Source organism: Mytilus californianus, unplaced genomic scaffold (genome assembly GCF_021869535.1).
Source record: "Mytilus californianus isolate M0D057914Y unplaced genomic scaffold, xbMytCali1.0.p SCAF_26, whole genome shotgun sequence".
In the NCBI taxonomy this organism is placed as follows: Eukaryota; Metazoa; Mollusca; class Bivalvia; order Mytilida; family Mytilidae; genus Mytilus; species Mytilus californianus.
The window spans coordinates 1,279,933-1,297,009 of NW_026262675.1; the positions used below are offsets into that span (position 1 = coordinate 1,279,933).

The 17,077-nt window shown below is 33.3% G+C and overlaps 2 protein-coding genes across 9 annotated transcripts; one reads left to right on the plus strand and one right to left on the minus strand.

Moving 5' to 3' along the window:
• Window positions 1-277: 277 nt before the first annotated feature.
• Window positions 278-7,159, plus strand: LOC127732643 (uncharacterized). 8 transcript variants are annotated; one of them, XM_052241750.1, is made up of 3 exons: window positions 299-350; window positions 3,460-3,649; window positions 3,981-7,159. In XM_052241750.1, exon 3 carries the CDS (start codon window positions 3,996-3,998, stop codon window positions 5,019-5,021), a length of 1,026 nt encoding a protein of 341 aa, XP_052097710.1. In that variant the 5' UTR covers window positions 299-350; window positions 3,460-3,649; window positions 3,981-3,995; the 3' UTR covers window positions 5,022-7,159. The 8 variants fall into 8 exon arrangements, with proteins under 8 accessions (XP_052097713.1, XP_052097710.1, XP_052097712.1 ...); XM_052241752.1 differs by lacking the exon at window positions 3,460-3,649 and adding an exon at window positions 2,268-2,457 and having other exon boundaries at window positions 300-350; XM_052241754.1 differs by lacking the exon at window positions 3,460-3,649 and adding an exon at window positions 2,294-2,457 and having other exon boundaries at window positions 300-350.
• Window positions 6,907-11,609, minus strand: LOC127732653 (calmodulin-A-like). Its single transcript, XM_052241769.1, has 4 exons — window positions 11,384-11,609; window positions 9,250-9,393; window positions 8,645-8,881; window positions 6,907-7,033 (listed from the first exon to the last, which is right to left on the minus strand). The coding sequence occupies exons 1-4, from the start codon at window positions 11,439-11,441 to the stop codon at window positions 7,008-7,010; spliced, it is 465 nt and encodes a 154-aa protein (XP_052097729.1). The 5' UTR covers window positions 11,442-11,609; the 3' UTR covers window positions 6,907-7,007.
• Between the last annotated feature and the right edge of the window lie 5,468 nt (window positions 11,610-17,077).

Sequence of the window (17,077 nt, forward strand, 5' to 3'; positions counted from 1 at the left end):
GACTTGGATGGATAGTTGTCTCATTGGCACTCATACCACATCTTCTTATTTATATAAACTTTTTTTTTGTGTCTCATTGACGTTATTCGACATTTCTTTTTATTCACATACAAAATATGGGTCTTGTATTGCGGGTATTTTCCTAAACAAATAGTTCACACAGCATTGTCTATATTTAGTTTGATGAAAAGGGGATTTAAAGCGTGCTAAAAATATAGAACAGGAAAATATTTTTCAATAAATAATCACCAATTAAAAAGTACCACGCAGTAAGAAACTTCCCAACAGTCTATTAATATACATACTTAGTTAATCAATCATTGATGTTATGAAATAACTATAATTTCAAGGTAAGACACAAATTATAGTTTATTTGACGTTGCAGAAATAGTGAAAAATTTGAGTTCGACAATGTGTTGTTAACCAAGGTCAATTATTTCACATTAGCAGATTACTAGTAATTATTTCAAGTTTGCTTTCAGCATGTTCAGTTAGTGCGAGCATTTAAACGGTATTGTTTATTTATGTTTTATTTGTGTATTTGTTATCCACTATCCTTATCAAAGACATGTGTTTTTTTCCAGTACTTATTTTATTCGTCTGTTTTTTTATGATCCGTTTGTTAGTCTTTAGTTCGACATTAAAAATTAGAACTGTTGATATCTAAAAAAAACCCAAATAGTTCAAAACACCGCCACATGTAGATGTGCCTGCATGTCCATATAGCTAGTGGTTGTATTACATCAACTCAATGTTGTTGTTTTGTTTTGCTTATTGATGTTGTTGTTATATAGTGAAGTGTTGTTGGCAGATCTTTGATAGACTCTGTGAAATTTATTCATAACTTTTGAAACTTGAGGCAAATTAGAGCTTAAAATTTTGAATGGACACCTGTCTATTGTTGAAGACTATGTGTTAACCTCTGTTTATTTTGGGGTAATCTGTATCAATGGGTTGCTTTCTTTTTATGCATACAGACCACACTTTCATTCGTAATATGAACGTCATTTATGTTTACATACCTTGTCATAACAATCTCTATAAAAAGTTCATATCAAGTTAATTTCGCTAAACGTATTTGCAACCCAATACGTTCATAAGATTTACATCTTCCGTTTACATTTAAGCCCATGTATGACGGACGGTCAAGAGTGTTTCCCAATTCTCGCAAACTACGGAACAAATTATAACCAAACTAGAAAGGAATGTTCCTCAGTGTGTCTATAATTTTATTTGTTCCAGGACCTAATATGGTCGTCATGGTTTAGAATTAAACATAGAGGTTAAGAAGTTAAATTAGCTTTGAAAACTAGCAGATATGGTCTGAAAAGACACTTACTTGCTGTATTTAAATCCTCATATTTTGGTAGTATGAATTTTGATCTCCAAAAGAAACTGAAATCGAAGATCACACTGTATGCTTGCACAACAATCATAGTACCGGTAAGCAGAGACGCATTCCTTCTCGTGACTTCACACTTATTATAACCACGTAAATCAAGTGTTCTGCAGGTACACCAGAATCACTCTGCCGTTTATCGTTTTCTATGTGTCTGTCTGTCCGTCTGTCCATGTGCCTTATAAATGCAACTCATCTCAAAGGAATATAATTCCGGCTCTGCATGTTAAAGGGAAGAGAATCCAACAAACTAACTTCACCATTTCAGTATGCGGTAATATAAGTAGACCAGCTTTTCAATCATTTCAAAAGGGGAAATATTTGCCACTGGACGTAAAGCAAATAACAATCAATCAATTACTATTTTTAAATATATATTTTGTTAATCATTTTTATTTTTACGACTTTGTTAATCACTATTGTTTTAAAGCAAGATAAGACCGGATCTTTCTGAAATTTCTCGAATGTTTTTTTTCAATAATCAAGATTTTACATACCCTAATACACTACCACCTGACAATGGTATCAAGGGGTTAAACATAGAAGTATAGAATTTTTCAATGTTTAGTGATACGCCATTTTACGTTATCAATTAAACGGGATGTTGGATAGCAACCCAAAACACAAAAATAATACCCAAAGATATCTTAAGCAGTCACTACACAGTCTCATACACAAAAATAATACCCAAAGATATCTTAAGCAGTCACTACACAGTCTCAAACAAAAGACAGCTTAAAATGTACAATATTTCAAACTTTAATCAGCTCGCGGTAAAAATGTTGTGATGATAAAATAAAAGAGTAACAAATTCGCGAAAATGACCAAATACACATTAACAACCATGGACATGTTCCATTTGATGTAGTGAGAACCATGTCCTTATCATCATAGAATCCACTTATCAACGTTTGGTTGTCATGATCAACAAGAAGGATGCCTCTATTCAAGCAGGAACAGTTTAACCATCCAGAGTATTGATGTCCATGATGTCACCTCCGGTCTTTGGTAGGGTTTCTTTTGCCCAATCCTTCTGTGCAGTGTTTTTGTAAACTGTGGTATGTCTTTTTTGTTGATCTTGTATTACTGATCTTTTAGTCTGTTTAGTTTCTCTCTATCTTCTTTAGTTTTTGCTCAAAACACAAAAGAGGGTAAAAAAAATCCTTATTTAAGGGCAATCACTCCTATGAAGAGTGACGGTCTACTAACTATATATGCAAAATTTGACTTTTTAATAGCTCTTGCCTTGCTGATCATTTTTGTGATTTAAAGTGTTTATTTATCTATTATAATTTAAATCATATAAGGCATAACGGGAAAAAAATATTTACTCTAAATATCATAGTTTTCATGATAATAGGCAAAAATGAAAAAAAATGGTAAAATTTGTCATTTATGGGCAATAACTCCTATAAGAATTTTTTAACAGTTTTGACGTATATGGACAATTGGTAGAGCTCATTATTCTGAACTTTTTTGCTCCTTTCAGATTTTCTCTATTTATAACGGTTCAAAAAATAATAGACACAACTTGCATTTTACTCCTATGTTGTATTTTTAGCTATGTCGGCCATGTTGGTTGGGAGGCGGGGTCATCGGACACACCTTTTAAACTAGATACCCTAATGATGATTGTGGCCAAGTTTGGTTAAATTTGTCTCAGTAGTTTCAGAGTAGAAGATTTTTGTAAAAGATTACAAAAATTAACAAAAAATTGTTAAAAATTTAATATAAAGGGCAATAACTCCTTAAGAGGTCAATTGACCATTTTGGTCATTTGACTTATTTGTAGATCTTACTTTGCTGAACATTATTGCTGTTTACAGTTTATCTCTATCTATAATAATATTCAAGATAATAACCAAAAACTGCAAAATTTCCTTGAAATTACCAATTCAGGGGCAGCAACCCAACAACGGGTTGTCTGATTTGTCTGAAAATTTCAGGGCAGATAGATCTTGACTTGATGAACAATTTTATTCATATCAGATTGCTCTAAATGCTTTGGTTTCAGAGATATAAGCCGAAATCTACATTTTACCCCTATATTCTATTTTTAGCCATGGCGGCCATCTTGGTTGGCGGGCCGGGTCATCGGACACATTTTTAAACTAGATACCCCAATGATGATTGTGGCCAAGTTTGGTTAAATTTGACCCAGTAGTTTCAGAGGAGAAGATTTTTGTAAAAGTTAACGACGGACGACGGACGCCAAGTGATGAAAAAATCTCACTTGGCCCTGTGGGCCAGGTGAGCTTAAAATAAAAAATAGAATGGAAAAAACATTTTATCGTATTGACAATATATTAGTCGATGTACAATTTGGTGTGACTATATACAATGTGATTCTTCTTATTGTTATATAATTTTTTGGTGCTATATTTATACAACAGCATAAATTGTACAAGAACAAAGACAATTTTGAGTTCAGAGTTTTGTTCATATTTCGAGTGATATGTCTTTGTATGGCATTGTATAGTAACAATGGGAGTCTTCAAATATTGGACAACGATCTTTTAACATTTCATCACCATGACAATGTGTACAGAAAATAAATTTCAGATACTATTCACTATTTCAGATCATTTAAAAGAAGATGCATTTAGTGTGGTTCTTCGTCGTGTTAAGTCTTCTAAACAATACCAGACTGGTAAATGGTTGTAATAGGGGAGGTAATCGAGGATATGAGGTTGCAGCGCAAACAGCACGAGACACTCAAGTTGCAATTGATAATTTGAAAACCTATGTTCAGCAAGAGTTCTTTGTAGTGAATGCTAGAATAAATGAGTTACAGGTTGCCATTGTCGAAGTTATAGCACCACAAGCTGCGAGAATAGCTAATGCAACTGAATCTATTTCAAAAACGGCAGATAGACTTTCATGGAGAATCGCAGAAAGTTTGAATAAAGTTGATGACATTCTGAAAGAAGTACATGGCGGAATACGTTTAGTTTTCATTATACTGTTACTAATTGGTTCAGTAATATGCCAATATATACAAGATGCAATTGGAAATGTCCTTAAACCTAGTATTCGTATTCGATTTTCAAAAACTTTGTTTTACATACTCCAAATATTTTGCTGTGTATTCGCATTTGGCATTTTAATCGACTTTTTCTTGTTTTCCGTCTTACAGTTACCACTACAAATAATTCGTCCGGAGTTTAGAGTGCTACTTATTTACACGTGCCCCCTTATATTTGTGGTTGTGTACTATATAGTGGGATTGACACTGACAATTTGTATTCAAACTTTAGAGTTTATCAAATTTATTTTACATGGACCCTATTTGCTCTCAGTTGCGCCTTATGTCGTTATGTATCAAGTATACAAACATCGAAAATACTATAGAAACCGGACTGGAGTATACATCGCAATGTTCTCTATATCGGCACTTCCTATATTCGTTCTTGGACTATGGCAGTTATTCACTGGACGCCGTGTAAACAAATTCAGTGACTTCCAAGACAATGAGGTGGATACAAATCTTCTGGGAAGTATTCTTCTAACGCATTTAATGTATTTAATAGAAGCAATAATTTTACAGAAAAAATACCCAATTCCTGATATGGCCATGGTAAACAGGCCGTATAAAAACATACGTTTTTATCTGGAGAGATGACATCACTCTTTAAACTTAGTTTTAACAGTTCATTCAACCTATGCGAACATTTTTAAATTTAGGTTAAGAAATGTATAAATAAACAGAATCAGTGTGATAAAACAATAAAACAGTCACTAACTAAGATCCAATCAATTTACAACCAGTTTAGGGGACGACCAGATGATTTTCGGGGTGGTGGGGGTTGGGCAGGAGGATTTCCTGGCTTGGTGTGAACTGAAAAAAAAAACTATCTTTGGACAAGACAGAATGAAAATGAATGGAAAAATCATGAATAGCAATAGATGAAAATAAATATTCACCCCCTCCCCCCAAATATTAAATGGTCGTCCCCTTAAGCCTACCATTTAAGTTTTTTCTAACTGCAAATGTAACAGTGCAGGGTAATGGTATGCTTACGGTAGCTTATCTCCTTTAAAGCATAATTCTCAACACAATAAAACAGTGGAAAAATAAGGGTTTTCTTATCTTTTTTTTAAAAGGCTCGGTGTGTAAAGTTGTCCTGCGAGAGAATGTTCTGTGCTGGTGATTAGGTCCTGATCGGTGCTTGTGATTATTGAAATTATGTTAAGAAGACGAAAATAACGGTTTTTGACAAGACGTTAATCTTTTTTTAATCTAAAGTTGCAGAATCAAAAGAATTGGTCTAAGAATTCTTTTCAATCGTCTTTTGACACGAATGTTACTAGTACCTTTTTGACATCCATTTCACTGTACAAATAGCGTTTTCGGATAATCAGAACAACATATTAATACTTAAAAAGGGCAATATCTTCAGTTCAGTATTTAATTAGCTCTACTAAAGCTATCACATGCCCTTACAGGGGCATTTGCCGTCAAATTCATGTTCACAGATTTGACTCAAATTCTTAATTTGATTTATAACATACTAAATCGTATATCCAAATTACAAAAAAGTCTAAAAAAAAACAATTCACAATGCATAGACTCGTTATAATGTATCAGCATTCTGTGTGTAATTTAGACTAGATGCCATCTAATTAACCATCGAGATGACCTCCGAAGAATGCATAGAGTCATATGACCTGATGTTCACATAAATATAAATACACAGACAAGCATTTGCAATCGTTTTCATGACGATTTCATGATTTAGATTTTTAAAAAATGTAAATCATTATTTTAACTGTATGAGAATGATCAGTCAACGAAATGGTTCTTCCCGGTGGCTCCTTTGCTTCACTTTTCCACATTGATATTCTTCATTTTTAACAATTTTAACATACTAAGCACGTGCGTAGTCTCCAGAGAAGAGTAACAATGAAGGTTGCATGAATTCAAATAAGGTTGATTTATTGACTTTCAAGCCATTAATACATCAGAGATGTTTTTGAGCTTATTTTGACTATTCGTTTTGAAAATTGAACCAATCTGTTAATAGCGGAATTTTATTTCACAATTCCGCTTTATAAATGTTATAGACGACTTGACTACATAACATAATGTTTCGACATTTAGAATAATAAAAAGTATGAAATTCTCCAGAAAGTTCCTATACAGTGTTTCTCTGCTTGTAAATGTGTAAGTGGTGGCACATATATATCCAAAATATCTTTTTACATCTTTATTCGGGCGTATGAGAAAAATCAACTAGAGTAACTTGATGTCAAAGGCATATTTGTATTGTCTATGACATCGAAGTAGAATATCATCTGTATAACCCTTAGTCGTACACTTTTTACAATAGCCGATAGAAAGACAAACGTTTCGACATAACACATGGTCTTGTCAATCTCAACCTTTCTTCTTTTAACAATAATGATAATAATTCCCAATACGTTTGCTGGTTGATTGTGTTATTTTATTATACAAATGTTAATATTATAAAAACAAGAGAGAGCGAAAGAGAGAAAGAGAGACTTCATAATTTAAATACTTTTATTTCATAGTTGAATCTTTTATTCCTGGTGTTGCAAAGCAAATGTTTTCAAGAACTCAAAGTGCCACATGAATATTTATCCATTCTCATGATGCCATTAACACAGTAAATTCTGAAAACAAAACAAAACCAATACTAGTAATCAATTTCGCATCTTTCATTTTGAATATTTTAGTATCTAAGCAGAACATAGATAATTACATATGTGCATTTGATAATAAATGTTCTGTATGTTTTATATCGTTCAGTTTTCTATAATTGTTTTCTTTTTGTTATTAAAGTGTTTAAAAAATGTCAAAAATCTTTCATCAGATGTACTTCAAATTTTAGGCCAAAATTAGCCCTTACCTGACCTTCTCCTTTCCAGTCAAAAGTAAGTAAGTACCAAACTTGAAAATGCAAGCGTCAAATTAAAATTCCGTGTCCAACGTACCAAACTACTTTATTTTGTATTATAATTACGTTTTAATTACTATACGGAAACCCATTTCATGTTGTTTTATTTAAAGAATGACTGTAATATTTTTTCTGCCTGAAGAAATAACATCAAATATGTGGTGTACACTAAATAACCCGCGTAGCGGGTTATTTAAAAGTGTTCACCACATGTTTGAGGTTATTTCGAATAGAGAAAAAAAATATTAAAATTATTCCTTATAATTTAATTCTAAATTACATTTTTAAGGTGTAAATCATGAAAAAGCTTCATGGTCACATGACAAAATAATGTCTATGAGCTGATAGACAAAAAATATTCAGCCAATCGGAAGACATTTTACATCCAAAATTAAATCATTCATTAATGTAAACGTACCATGAAAGTAACGAAGGATTAGAAAATCAATTTGTGCATCAACAATAAGAACGTTTCAACTTGATATCGGTTTTAATAGACATAGTAGACAATTGCTTTGACTATCTAGAAGATTGAACAGAATACAAACAAAAGTTTAATACGGATTTAAAAAACTTTTGTTTTCATCTTATCGAATTCGTTAAGAATTAACAGTAGTGAAAACAAAATCTTATAAAAGATCTACTCGTATAACGTCCTCTTTACAATGCTGATCAGTGAACAGCTCGTTGAAATGGCTTATGGTACTGGTATGGAAAGTTCACTCAAAAGTTGTACGCTTTGACTGGTGTATGTGACCTGCATACCGTTTGTTTTTTTTCAAATAGTTTATTATATATATATCCAGACATAAGTAAAAACAAAATTCCCGAAATAAAATTGCGCCGATTTATTTGACTAAAATAGCTAAAGTCACCATGTTACTTAATGTCTTTAAGCCCTAGAACAAAAAGTTCTGTTATTGGCTGCATTTCTTTCACCGACATTGGGTTATAATTTTGTGCAAAGTATGCATTTAGTTGTGTACGCACAAGGGTTTATTTTTCAAACACCATGAAAGATTATGCATGGTTATCAAATTCTTATACCCAATGAGTAGAGAGGAAATACTTAAGTAATATTTTCGTTGTGGAACTATATAAAAATAAGAAGATGTGGTATGAGTGCCAATGAGACAACTATCCATCCAAGTCACAATGTGTAAAAAGTTAACAATTATAGGTCAAAGTACGGCCTTCAACACGGAGCCTTGGCTCACACCAAACAGCAAGCTATAAAGGGCCCCAAAAAGACTAGTGTAAAACAATTCAAACAGGAAAACTAACGGTCTAATCTATATAAAAAACGAGAAACGAGAAACATATATACCTTCATAATTAAGCTGTCCGTCATTATTCAAGTCTGCTTCATCGAACATTTCTTGTACCTCTTCGTCTGTCAACTGATCACCAAGATGTGTAACGATATATTTGAGCTCATCCACATTTACAAATCCGTTTCCGTCTTTATCAAATAATTTAAAGGCATTCAGAAGTTCTGTTTCAGGATTGTTTAACTTATCAACTATCATCCCAAGAAATTCATTGAAGTCTAATTTTCCATTTCCTGGAATAAACCAACAAGCACCTTGTATTTTTGCAAACCGGGTGTTAATACGAGTTCAAATGAAAATACCATTTCATAAATAAGGTGTGTCTGAGGCGTATTCTGCATTTACATTCATCAGGAAAGCTCAAACCCCAAATTTAAGGCCAAGGATATATAAATACTTGAATACTTTTGAGCAATATGACCAAAAGGATATAAAAAGAATAGACGAACCCATCTATAGTAAACTTTGCCTGTGGATGTTAGAACCTTAGTTTCTTAAAAATATCTTTAAAAAAAAGTATGTAGAAATCATGTCAGTGTCGAAACACTATTTACTGAGCCCATCATACTATCATATTGTGTTGTTAATTTGTACTTCATACCATCGCCATCATATCGTGTCAATATGGCTTCTACGTCAGCTTCCGTGGGATTTTGTCCAATACTGCGCATGACAGTTCTTATTTCATTTACAGAAATTGTACCATCACCATCTTTGTCGAAAAATTTAAATGTTTCTCGAAATTCTGTAATATAAACCGTTTTGTTTTTTTACAATGTACATATATTTTCAGAATAACCTTCTCCAATAACGCAGGTATAGTACTGCTAGAACATTAAAAATACCTAAAAATACAATTTACGTTCAAATTATAAGGAATTGTTATGCAAGTACTAAAACTTTGATAAATTAGTTGAACTGCATTTGCAAAAAATATTGTGGTAGACATTTCGTTGAGAAAAAAGCTGCTGTGCTGTCTTCATTGCAATTCTAGTAAATCAATTAAATGTTAGAAGTGTTTAGTTGTACAGTTGGGTGTCTAGCTTAAGATGCAGCGTTTTTAAAGTGAAATATGGTGTGTGTTGTCCTTATCATTAAATACCATCAATAAATGTTCCGCGTTTATCTTTGATTTCGTTATCATTAGAATGTTTCTGAATATAAATTACGATTCTTTTCTTTCTTGCATGAAATATGGGATATTTTTTTTCTTTTGAATTTTTATATGTTAAAAAGATATTTGAATACTCCAAATATCGATTTACTTAACCGGCTTCAAGTTTTAATCAAACTATGACAATTATTGTCATTATGGACCTTCTTTGGTGATTTAGAGCTTGACACATTGTATAGACACTAGTCTCTTATGTTACCCTCCAGATATCAAAACAGCAAACTATTTTATTTTAGGAGATAATTTTATGTGAATCATTGAAAAAGGTACTTTCTTTAACATAAGTGTCAATTTTAAATGTAAGACAAACTTATTTAAAATATCCTCCACAAAGTGATTTTTTTTTTTGTATCTTTACCGTTGATTTAAAACTAATTTATCCAAAAGATCAACATATATACTACATGAACAGGTGGGAAAGGCTCCTGTTTTTATACGACCGCGAAAAATTTTTGCGGTCGTATATTATATTGGTATGACGTTGGCGTCGTCGTCGTCGTCCGAAGACACATTGGTTTTTGCACAATAACTTTAGTTTAAGTGAATGGATCTCTATGAAATTTTACCATAAGGTTCAATACCACAAAAGAAAGGTTGGTATTGATTTTGGGGGTTATGGTACCAACAGTTAAGGAATTAGGGGCCAAAAAGGGGCCAAAAATAAGCATTTTTGTTACTTCCAGTCTCTGAAATTATACCACAAGTTTCCATACCACAAAGGGATGGTTAGGATTGGCTTTGGGGGGTTATGGCTCAAACCGTTTAGGAATTAGAGGCAAAAAGGGAAAAAAACAAGGGTTTCCTGGTTAATGGACAATTTTAAAGCAGTGTAACGGAGGTAATCCAAAAACAAAATTGTACAATGTTGTACAATGTTGGATTACCTCCCTTACACTGCTTTCAAATTATCTATTTAAGACTTTTATGATGTATTTAAATTGGTAATTATGGTTGCAAACTCCATTGGAAATTTGAATTGAGATTACGACCATATCTTGAGGGAAAGAATTTTTTTTTTGGAAAAGGGTGGGGGGAAGAAGGGGTAAAAAAGATATTGTGGGGGCAATTTTTTATTTCATTTCAGATTTCAGAAATTAAAAAGAAAATTTCTTCAAATATTTTTTTTTGCAAAAAAAAAAGGGGGGGGGGGGGGGTGTCAATACGCAACAGCATAGTGTATTTCAAAAAAGCAAAAAAAAAGGGGGGTATTATTTTTTTTTGGGGGGGGGGGGTCAATTCGCAACAGCATAGTGTTATGCACAAAAGCAAAAAATTGAATATAAATTCAAATCATATAACCAATTCTAAGTTTTTCGACTACAGTTATTCGGTGTCAGAAACCTATTATGTGTCAAATATTTAATTACAATCCAAGTTCAGACCTGTATCAAGCGCGAAAATTGTGTCCATTTTCGCCCCAACTGTTCAGGGTTGGACCTCTGCGGTCGTATCCAGCTGCGCTCAGCGAAGCATTTTATTTTTATTTGTTAATTGTATTTCATTTCGGCATGTCTTCTAATTGAATAGTTTAGTGGAAACTTCACTTATACATGATAGATACCTGCTACTTCTTCGGGAGTTAAATCTTCTACCTGAAAGAATATGAAATAACAGAACATCGAGATATAATATTCATAAAGATCTATGTTTATATATACTGTTTGGGAGGCATCTCTTTGTAAGATACTCTTAGGAACAAATTTCTTACCTGGTACAAACACCCCCCACTTACGTATGAATGTTAGTTTAAGGGGTTTGGATATTACAGCGCGTCAAACTTTCCATTTGTATCATGCAGTAATGCATATATCAATGAGTAAACGTTTCCTGTAGTATGTTATGTGTATTTTTTATCCCACACAGCCAAATGCACGTGTCTCGTCAATAATAGATTCCAGGGCTTTTTCCGTCGAGAAATATATAGATATACTCTCCCACATAATTATATTGAATTTAAAGTTCCCAATTAGCTGCTTATTTTTCCATTTTACACTGCCAAACGGTCTTCCATTCAATTTGACAAGACTAATTGTAAGTGTAACTGCATCATATAGAATGCAAAGTAGTAACTTATACTTTTCAAACAATATAAATGTACTTCGATAATTGGTTGGTATTGTACAATAAATAGTCAGGAAATTGTACAACAAATAAAACAGATAAATATACCAAGGAAACATATAAATGATAAATTTATCATTTCCAAAGCACACAATCTCGAGAAAAATAACGAAAGTCATACTCTTTATGTCATATGTGTACAATGTATCTATGGCAAATTGAACAATAATACTTAAAAACCTCAAACAAACAGACAAAACAAAAGTGTAGTCATCGATAGATATAGATGTACTTTATTGATGACAACTGATACCATCATACTATATAAATATGTCACATTTCCCTTTCTGGGTTGTTTCAAAAATACATATCATATACTCTCTTTTCAATGAGATATATCTCGCCTCGGTTATCTTATCACAAACTTTAACAATTGTTGACGCCGCCGACGCTGGAAACAGCCTGCTTAGATATCGCTTCCGTGACTATTGTCACAGGCGAGACAAAAACTAGGTACGCCAAATACTGTACATGTATAATATTTCATTAGTTTATTCAATCAATGCTGACTTATTTAACCAAAAGAAAAAAAATCTCGTCTGAGAATATGAAGTTTCGCAGAATCATCAATAAGGTTATAAATGATCATGAATGAACAATCATTGGAACATAATAAAGAATTTCTCTTACCTTTTTTATTTCCATTTTATTTGTTTGTTTCAATGCTTTTCCAAGTCCACAAGTGTATGTGTAATACTATCGGGAAGGAAATAAATAACAGAACTAGTAATATTTATATACTAAATGTATTTATAACAATAGTAATGTCCAAATATTTGTTCAATTAAAATAAATTTTCTATATTCAATTTAAATCTTTTGCAATTCAATATCCACATGTGAAAAGATTTTTCGAATCTTTAATACAAGTAATTACCAGTACCTGTTTAATCTAACAACAACTTGAAAGATCAACACTAACACATATTTTACATTTGGTATTACCCTATTGTAGGTTTATAAATTAGGTTTTTTCCCATATTTTGTTATGTTGAGCTATTTTATTTTATAGGATTTGTCAGTTCCGTAAAATAATTTCACAGTCGCTTTGCAGAATTGTCAGTTAAAATATTCGGCTGCCTCACCTCCTCTCCACACTTGTTGGAAAATCTGTTGAAAATCCAAGATCCACTTCTGCCAGTATTGAACATCAAGTAATAGTAAAAGTATAATATGCTAAATTTTGAAAGGTTTAGAAGGGTGGAGTGAGCATAGCCATTACAATTTTCCTTAATATACAACAGCTGGCTCAGAATATGACCAAATTTTCAATGAGTCAATTTTTAGCACGAAGATGATGTGAAACGTAAACAACAGGGCTCAAGATATGCAAGTAAGTGGTCTTCCTGTTGGTAATTGGGCTGTTTATTTTTTTATTGGGTATTTCACTTTTACGACTTATTGATATTAAGCCAAAGGATTAAGTTTGTGTGCTAGTTAAACTGGTTTAAACCCAACCATTGCGTGCCTTTCCTTTCTGTACCAATTCAGGCTATTTTGACCATATGTTGTTCGTTGTCGATTTTCTCGGATAAGTCTGCTTTTGAATGGTGTTGTCTGGTATACTGTATGACATTTTTGGTAAATCCTACTATTGTTTTATCCATTACACTGACAGAGAAAGAAAATTGTCAGGTCGTTTATATACATGCAGGCGATGTAAGAAACAGAGCAATGCTATACTTTCACAGGATTTTACAGCCCCGGCTTTTTAGAAATGATGTTCTCATCTTCGTTAAAATTATCGACAGTCGCTCGTTTCATTGCAGGAATGTCAGTATACATAAAATGTCTTGATGGTTAAAACCCCCTTTTGAAAATACTGTTGAAGTCTACTTCTGCAAATGTTGACCACCTAGAAACAGTGTAAAATTTTCTTATCTGAAACTACTTGACAATTTTTTTAAAAATATGCAATCCATTACATCATATTGAAACGAAGTAACTTTTTGCTTAGATGTATTACTGCAGCTTGAGTATCGTGACTTTTCGTCAGCTAATACTTGTTTTAAAAAGCTATGAACAACAAGCCCCTGCATCGGCTTCGAGATTCACTTGTTGTCGAGTATCGAGTTGCGAGTTACGAAAGTCGAGGTGCGAGTTACGAAAGTCGAGGTGCGAGTTACGAAAGTCGAGTTGCGAGTTTCGAAGGTCGAGTTGCGAGTTACGAAGGTCGAGTTGCGAGTTACGAAAGTCGAGTTTCGAGTAACGAAGGTCGAGTTGCGAGTTACGAAAGTCGAGTTGCGAGTTACGAAGGTCGAGTTGCGAGTTACGAAAGTCGAGTTGCGAGTTACGAAATTAGATATGCGTGAAATTGGGGAGAACTATTTAAATTTTTTGGTGTACCTCTTTAACATTTTTGAATGATGATTGCTTATAGAATTGTATACAGTATTTTTGATTCTTTTTGTTTGGACTTCATCTGAGTCTCGTGTAAAACAAAATGAAGGGATTGCTAACATAATCACTACGCAAAGTATGGTTATTTTCTGAAGAAACAGATAGCCTTTTGAAATATAGCGGATGGCTTGTAGTTTTAATTATTATTAAATTTCATAGCTAGCACCGTCATATTAAACGTAAAGGGAGATAGCAACTACACTATAGAACATATATGTGAAAGACCCCTTCTGCAGATTTCGTTAAGATGGGCTCTTTGGGGCAGCTGCAGAAGCAATATTTGTTAGGGACCCCAAAATATATTCTTTGGCAGTGTCACTCAAAATTGGACGTTTAAGTTATATATGTCTATACATTGGCTAGAGGTGAAGGGGGAAGGTTGAGCGCTCATAAAACCTGTTTAACCCCGCCGCATTTTTGCGTCTGTCTTAAGTCAGGAACCTCTAGCCTTTGTTGGTCTTGTATATTTTTTAATTTTGGTTCATCTATATGTTTCGGAGCATAGAATGGCGTCCATTTTCTTGATCTAGTGTACATTGTGTTTCGGGGCCTGCTCGGGGCTGCCTCTGGGTGTGGGATTTCTCGCTGTGTTGAAGACCCATTGGTGGCCTTAGGTTGACTTGTATATTTTGGTTGGGTTGTTGTCTCTTTGACACATTCCCCGTTTCCATTCTTTATTCTTTACATGTAGCTGTCAAAGATACTTTTGTAAAAGAGACAAAAGACACAGTTTTGGAATATGTAACTTCTTTCTAAAAAACGGGTTAATCATACAAAAGTGTACAATACCCAGCTGATATCTGAAACTACAACATTTGTATCAAGGCTGCATGCAGGTAAAAAAGTAAATTTGTGATAGACAAGGCTTCCGTGCCCATACCGTAAAAACACACGCCATAACATTCCTTAAAACTGTTCCTTTATTTTTTGTAACAACGGTATAGCTTGTTGTAGAATATCGTCTTTCCAAATTAAAAAAAAAATCCATATTATGATCTATGCCAGGAAGTTACCATAATGCCATAGAAAGACATCTATAGCATGCTTATTTTTGCGTTGTAGTATTCAGATATACATACATTGAACAACTCGATTATTGACTATTTGGTATATATATGCACACTCCGCTTGGGGTTGAATCACAAATTTAACAAAGTTCAAAATTATTTAATTTATCACATAAAGCACATGGCATATCACATTTCTGACTAATTCATGAGATATTTTCCTAAGTTAAATGTGCAATTGTGCCTATATCACCCTAAACCTTTGCAAAAGACGAAGAGTTAGCACTTGGTATGCTAATGAATATACTTTATTCAAGCGTCACTGATGAGTCTTGTATAGACGAAACGCGCGTCTGGCGTAGAAAATATTATAAGCCTGGTACCTTTGATAAGTATTTACTTTAGGCCTAACACAGTTCCATATTCTGTGAGATGTCGATTATTTGCAAGTATAATTCATTTGTCTACATGATTTATTTTCTTATGCTTGATTTGTTCAGTACGGTATACATTTTGTCTTATATCTACAGTATATCCTGTTTTATTTTAGAAAATGAACAATGTCGCTCTCATGAAAGAAATTTAATCGTGCGTGACTTTGCAACATGTAGACTCTTATAGATAAGTATCACATAACTCTTTCAAATCCTGCAATCAAAATACCGGGACCCTTCCTCGTGCAGTGTATAACTCGACCTTCGTAACTCGCAACTCGACTTTCGTAACTCGCAACTCGACTTTTGTAACTCGCAACTCGGCCTTTTCAACTCGCAACTTGCAACTCGACGATAAGAAACCCTCATCGGCTTCATAGCTAGACAAACAAGGTTTAATGTCATTAATATATCCATGGTTATAATTACATTTGAATATAATAACATTTTCAGTAAATATAACATTTTGCAATGATGCTATAAATATTGTGTAAGGGAACAAGAAAAACTTTCATTGGTAAATGATTCAACATTATATATATATATGGGTAACTTTTGAGGCATCAAAATATATACGCTGACACATGTGTATTTTGATATGAGGATTTTGTTTGCCAAATTATTTTGAACCTTTTGCTCTTGAATGCTCTTTAATTGATTCGACCTTCCAACTGTTTTGTTACGAGCGCAGCTGATGTGTCTAGTGAAAACAAAACGAGCGTCTGTCTAAATTTAAAGCCTGGTATCTTTGGTGATTTTTTACAACCACTGGGTCGATGCAACTGCCTGTTGGCGTTTCGTCCCCGAGGGTATCACCAGGCCAGTAGACAGTATTATGTCAGTATTACTTCTGTGATAACATGAAATATTATTGATACCTTCATCATCTGTAAATTTACTTTTTGAAATGTAAAAATCATTAGAAACATGATGATTTTTTTAGTAAATCAGCAAATTGTATGACCTTGAACTTTGAGCTCAACATTCAAACTTTAATTGCCTCAATTAGGATACACCAACCGGTGGTTATGAACAGACATAACCATAGTGGATTGTAATGTTGAAATACATTTGTAAGCTTGGCATTTAGTGTAGAGTCACATGCTACATGTGGAACATGATCTGCCTACCCTTCTGGAGCACCTAAGATCACCCCCGTATTTTTGGTGGGGTTCGTGTTGCTCAGTCTTTAGTATTCTATGTTGTATTTTGTGTACCGTTATTTGTCTCTTCTTCGTTGTTCGTTTTTTGCCATGGTATTGTCAGTATGTTTTCGACTTAGAAGTTTGAATAT

What these genes read in the sequence shown, in the direction of transcription:
- LOC127732643 (XM_052241753.1), top strand. Translation starts at nt 3,996, where the DNA reads ATGCATTTAGTGTGGTTCTTCGTCGTGTTAAGTCTTCTAAACAATACC.
- LOC127732653 (XM_052241769.1), bottom strand. Translation starts at nt 11,441, where the DNA reads ATGTTCTGTTATTTCATATTCTTTCAGGTAGAAGATTTAACTCCCGAA. An exon ending in GACACGATATGATGGCGATG is followed by an intron (nt 8,882 to 9,249) that starts GTATGAAGTACA and finishes GGTTTATTCCAG; the next exon opens with GAAATGGAAAATTAGACTTC. An exon ending in CGGACAGCTTAATTATGAAG is followed by an intron (nt 7,034 to 8,644) that starts GTATATATGTTT and finishes TTTTGTTTTCAG; the next exon opens with AATTTACTGTGTTAATGGCA.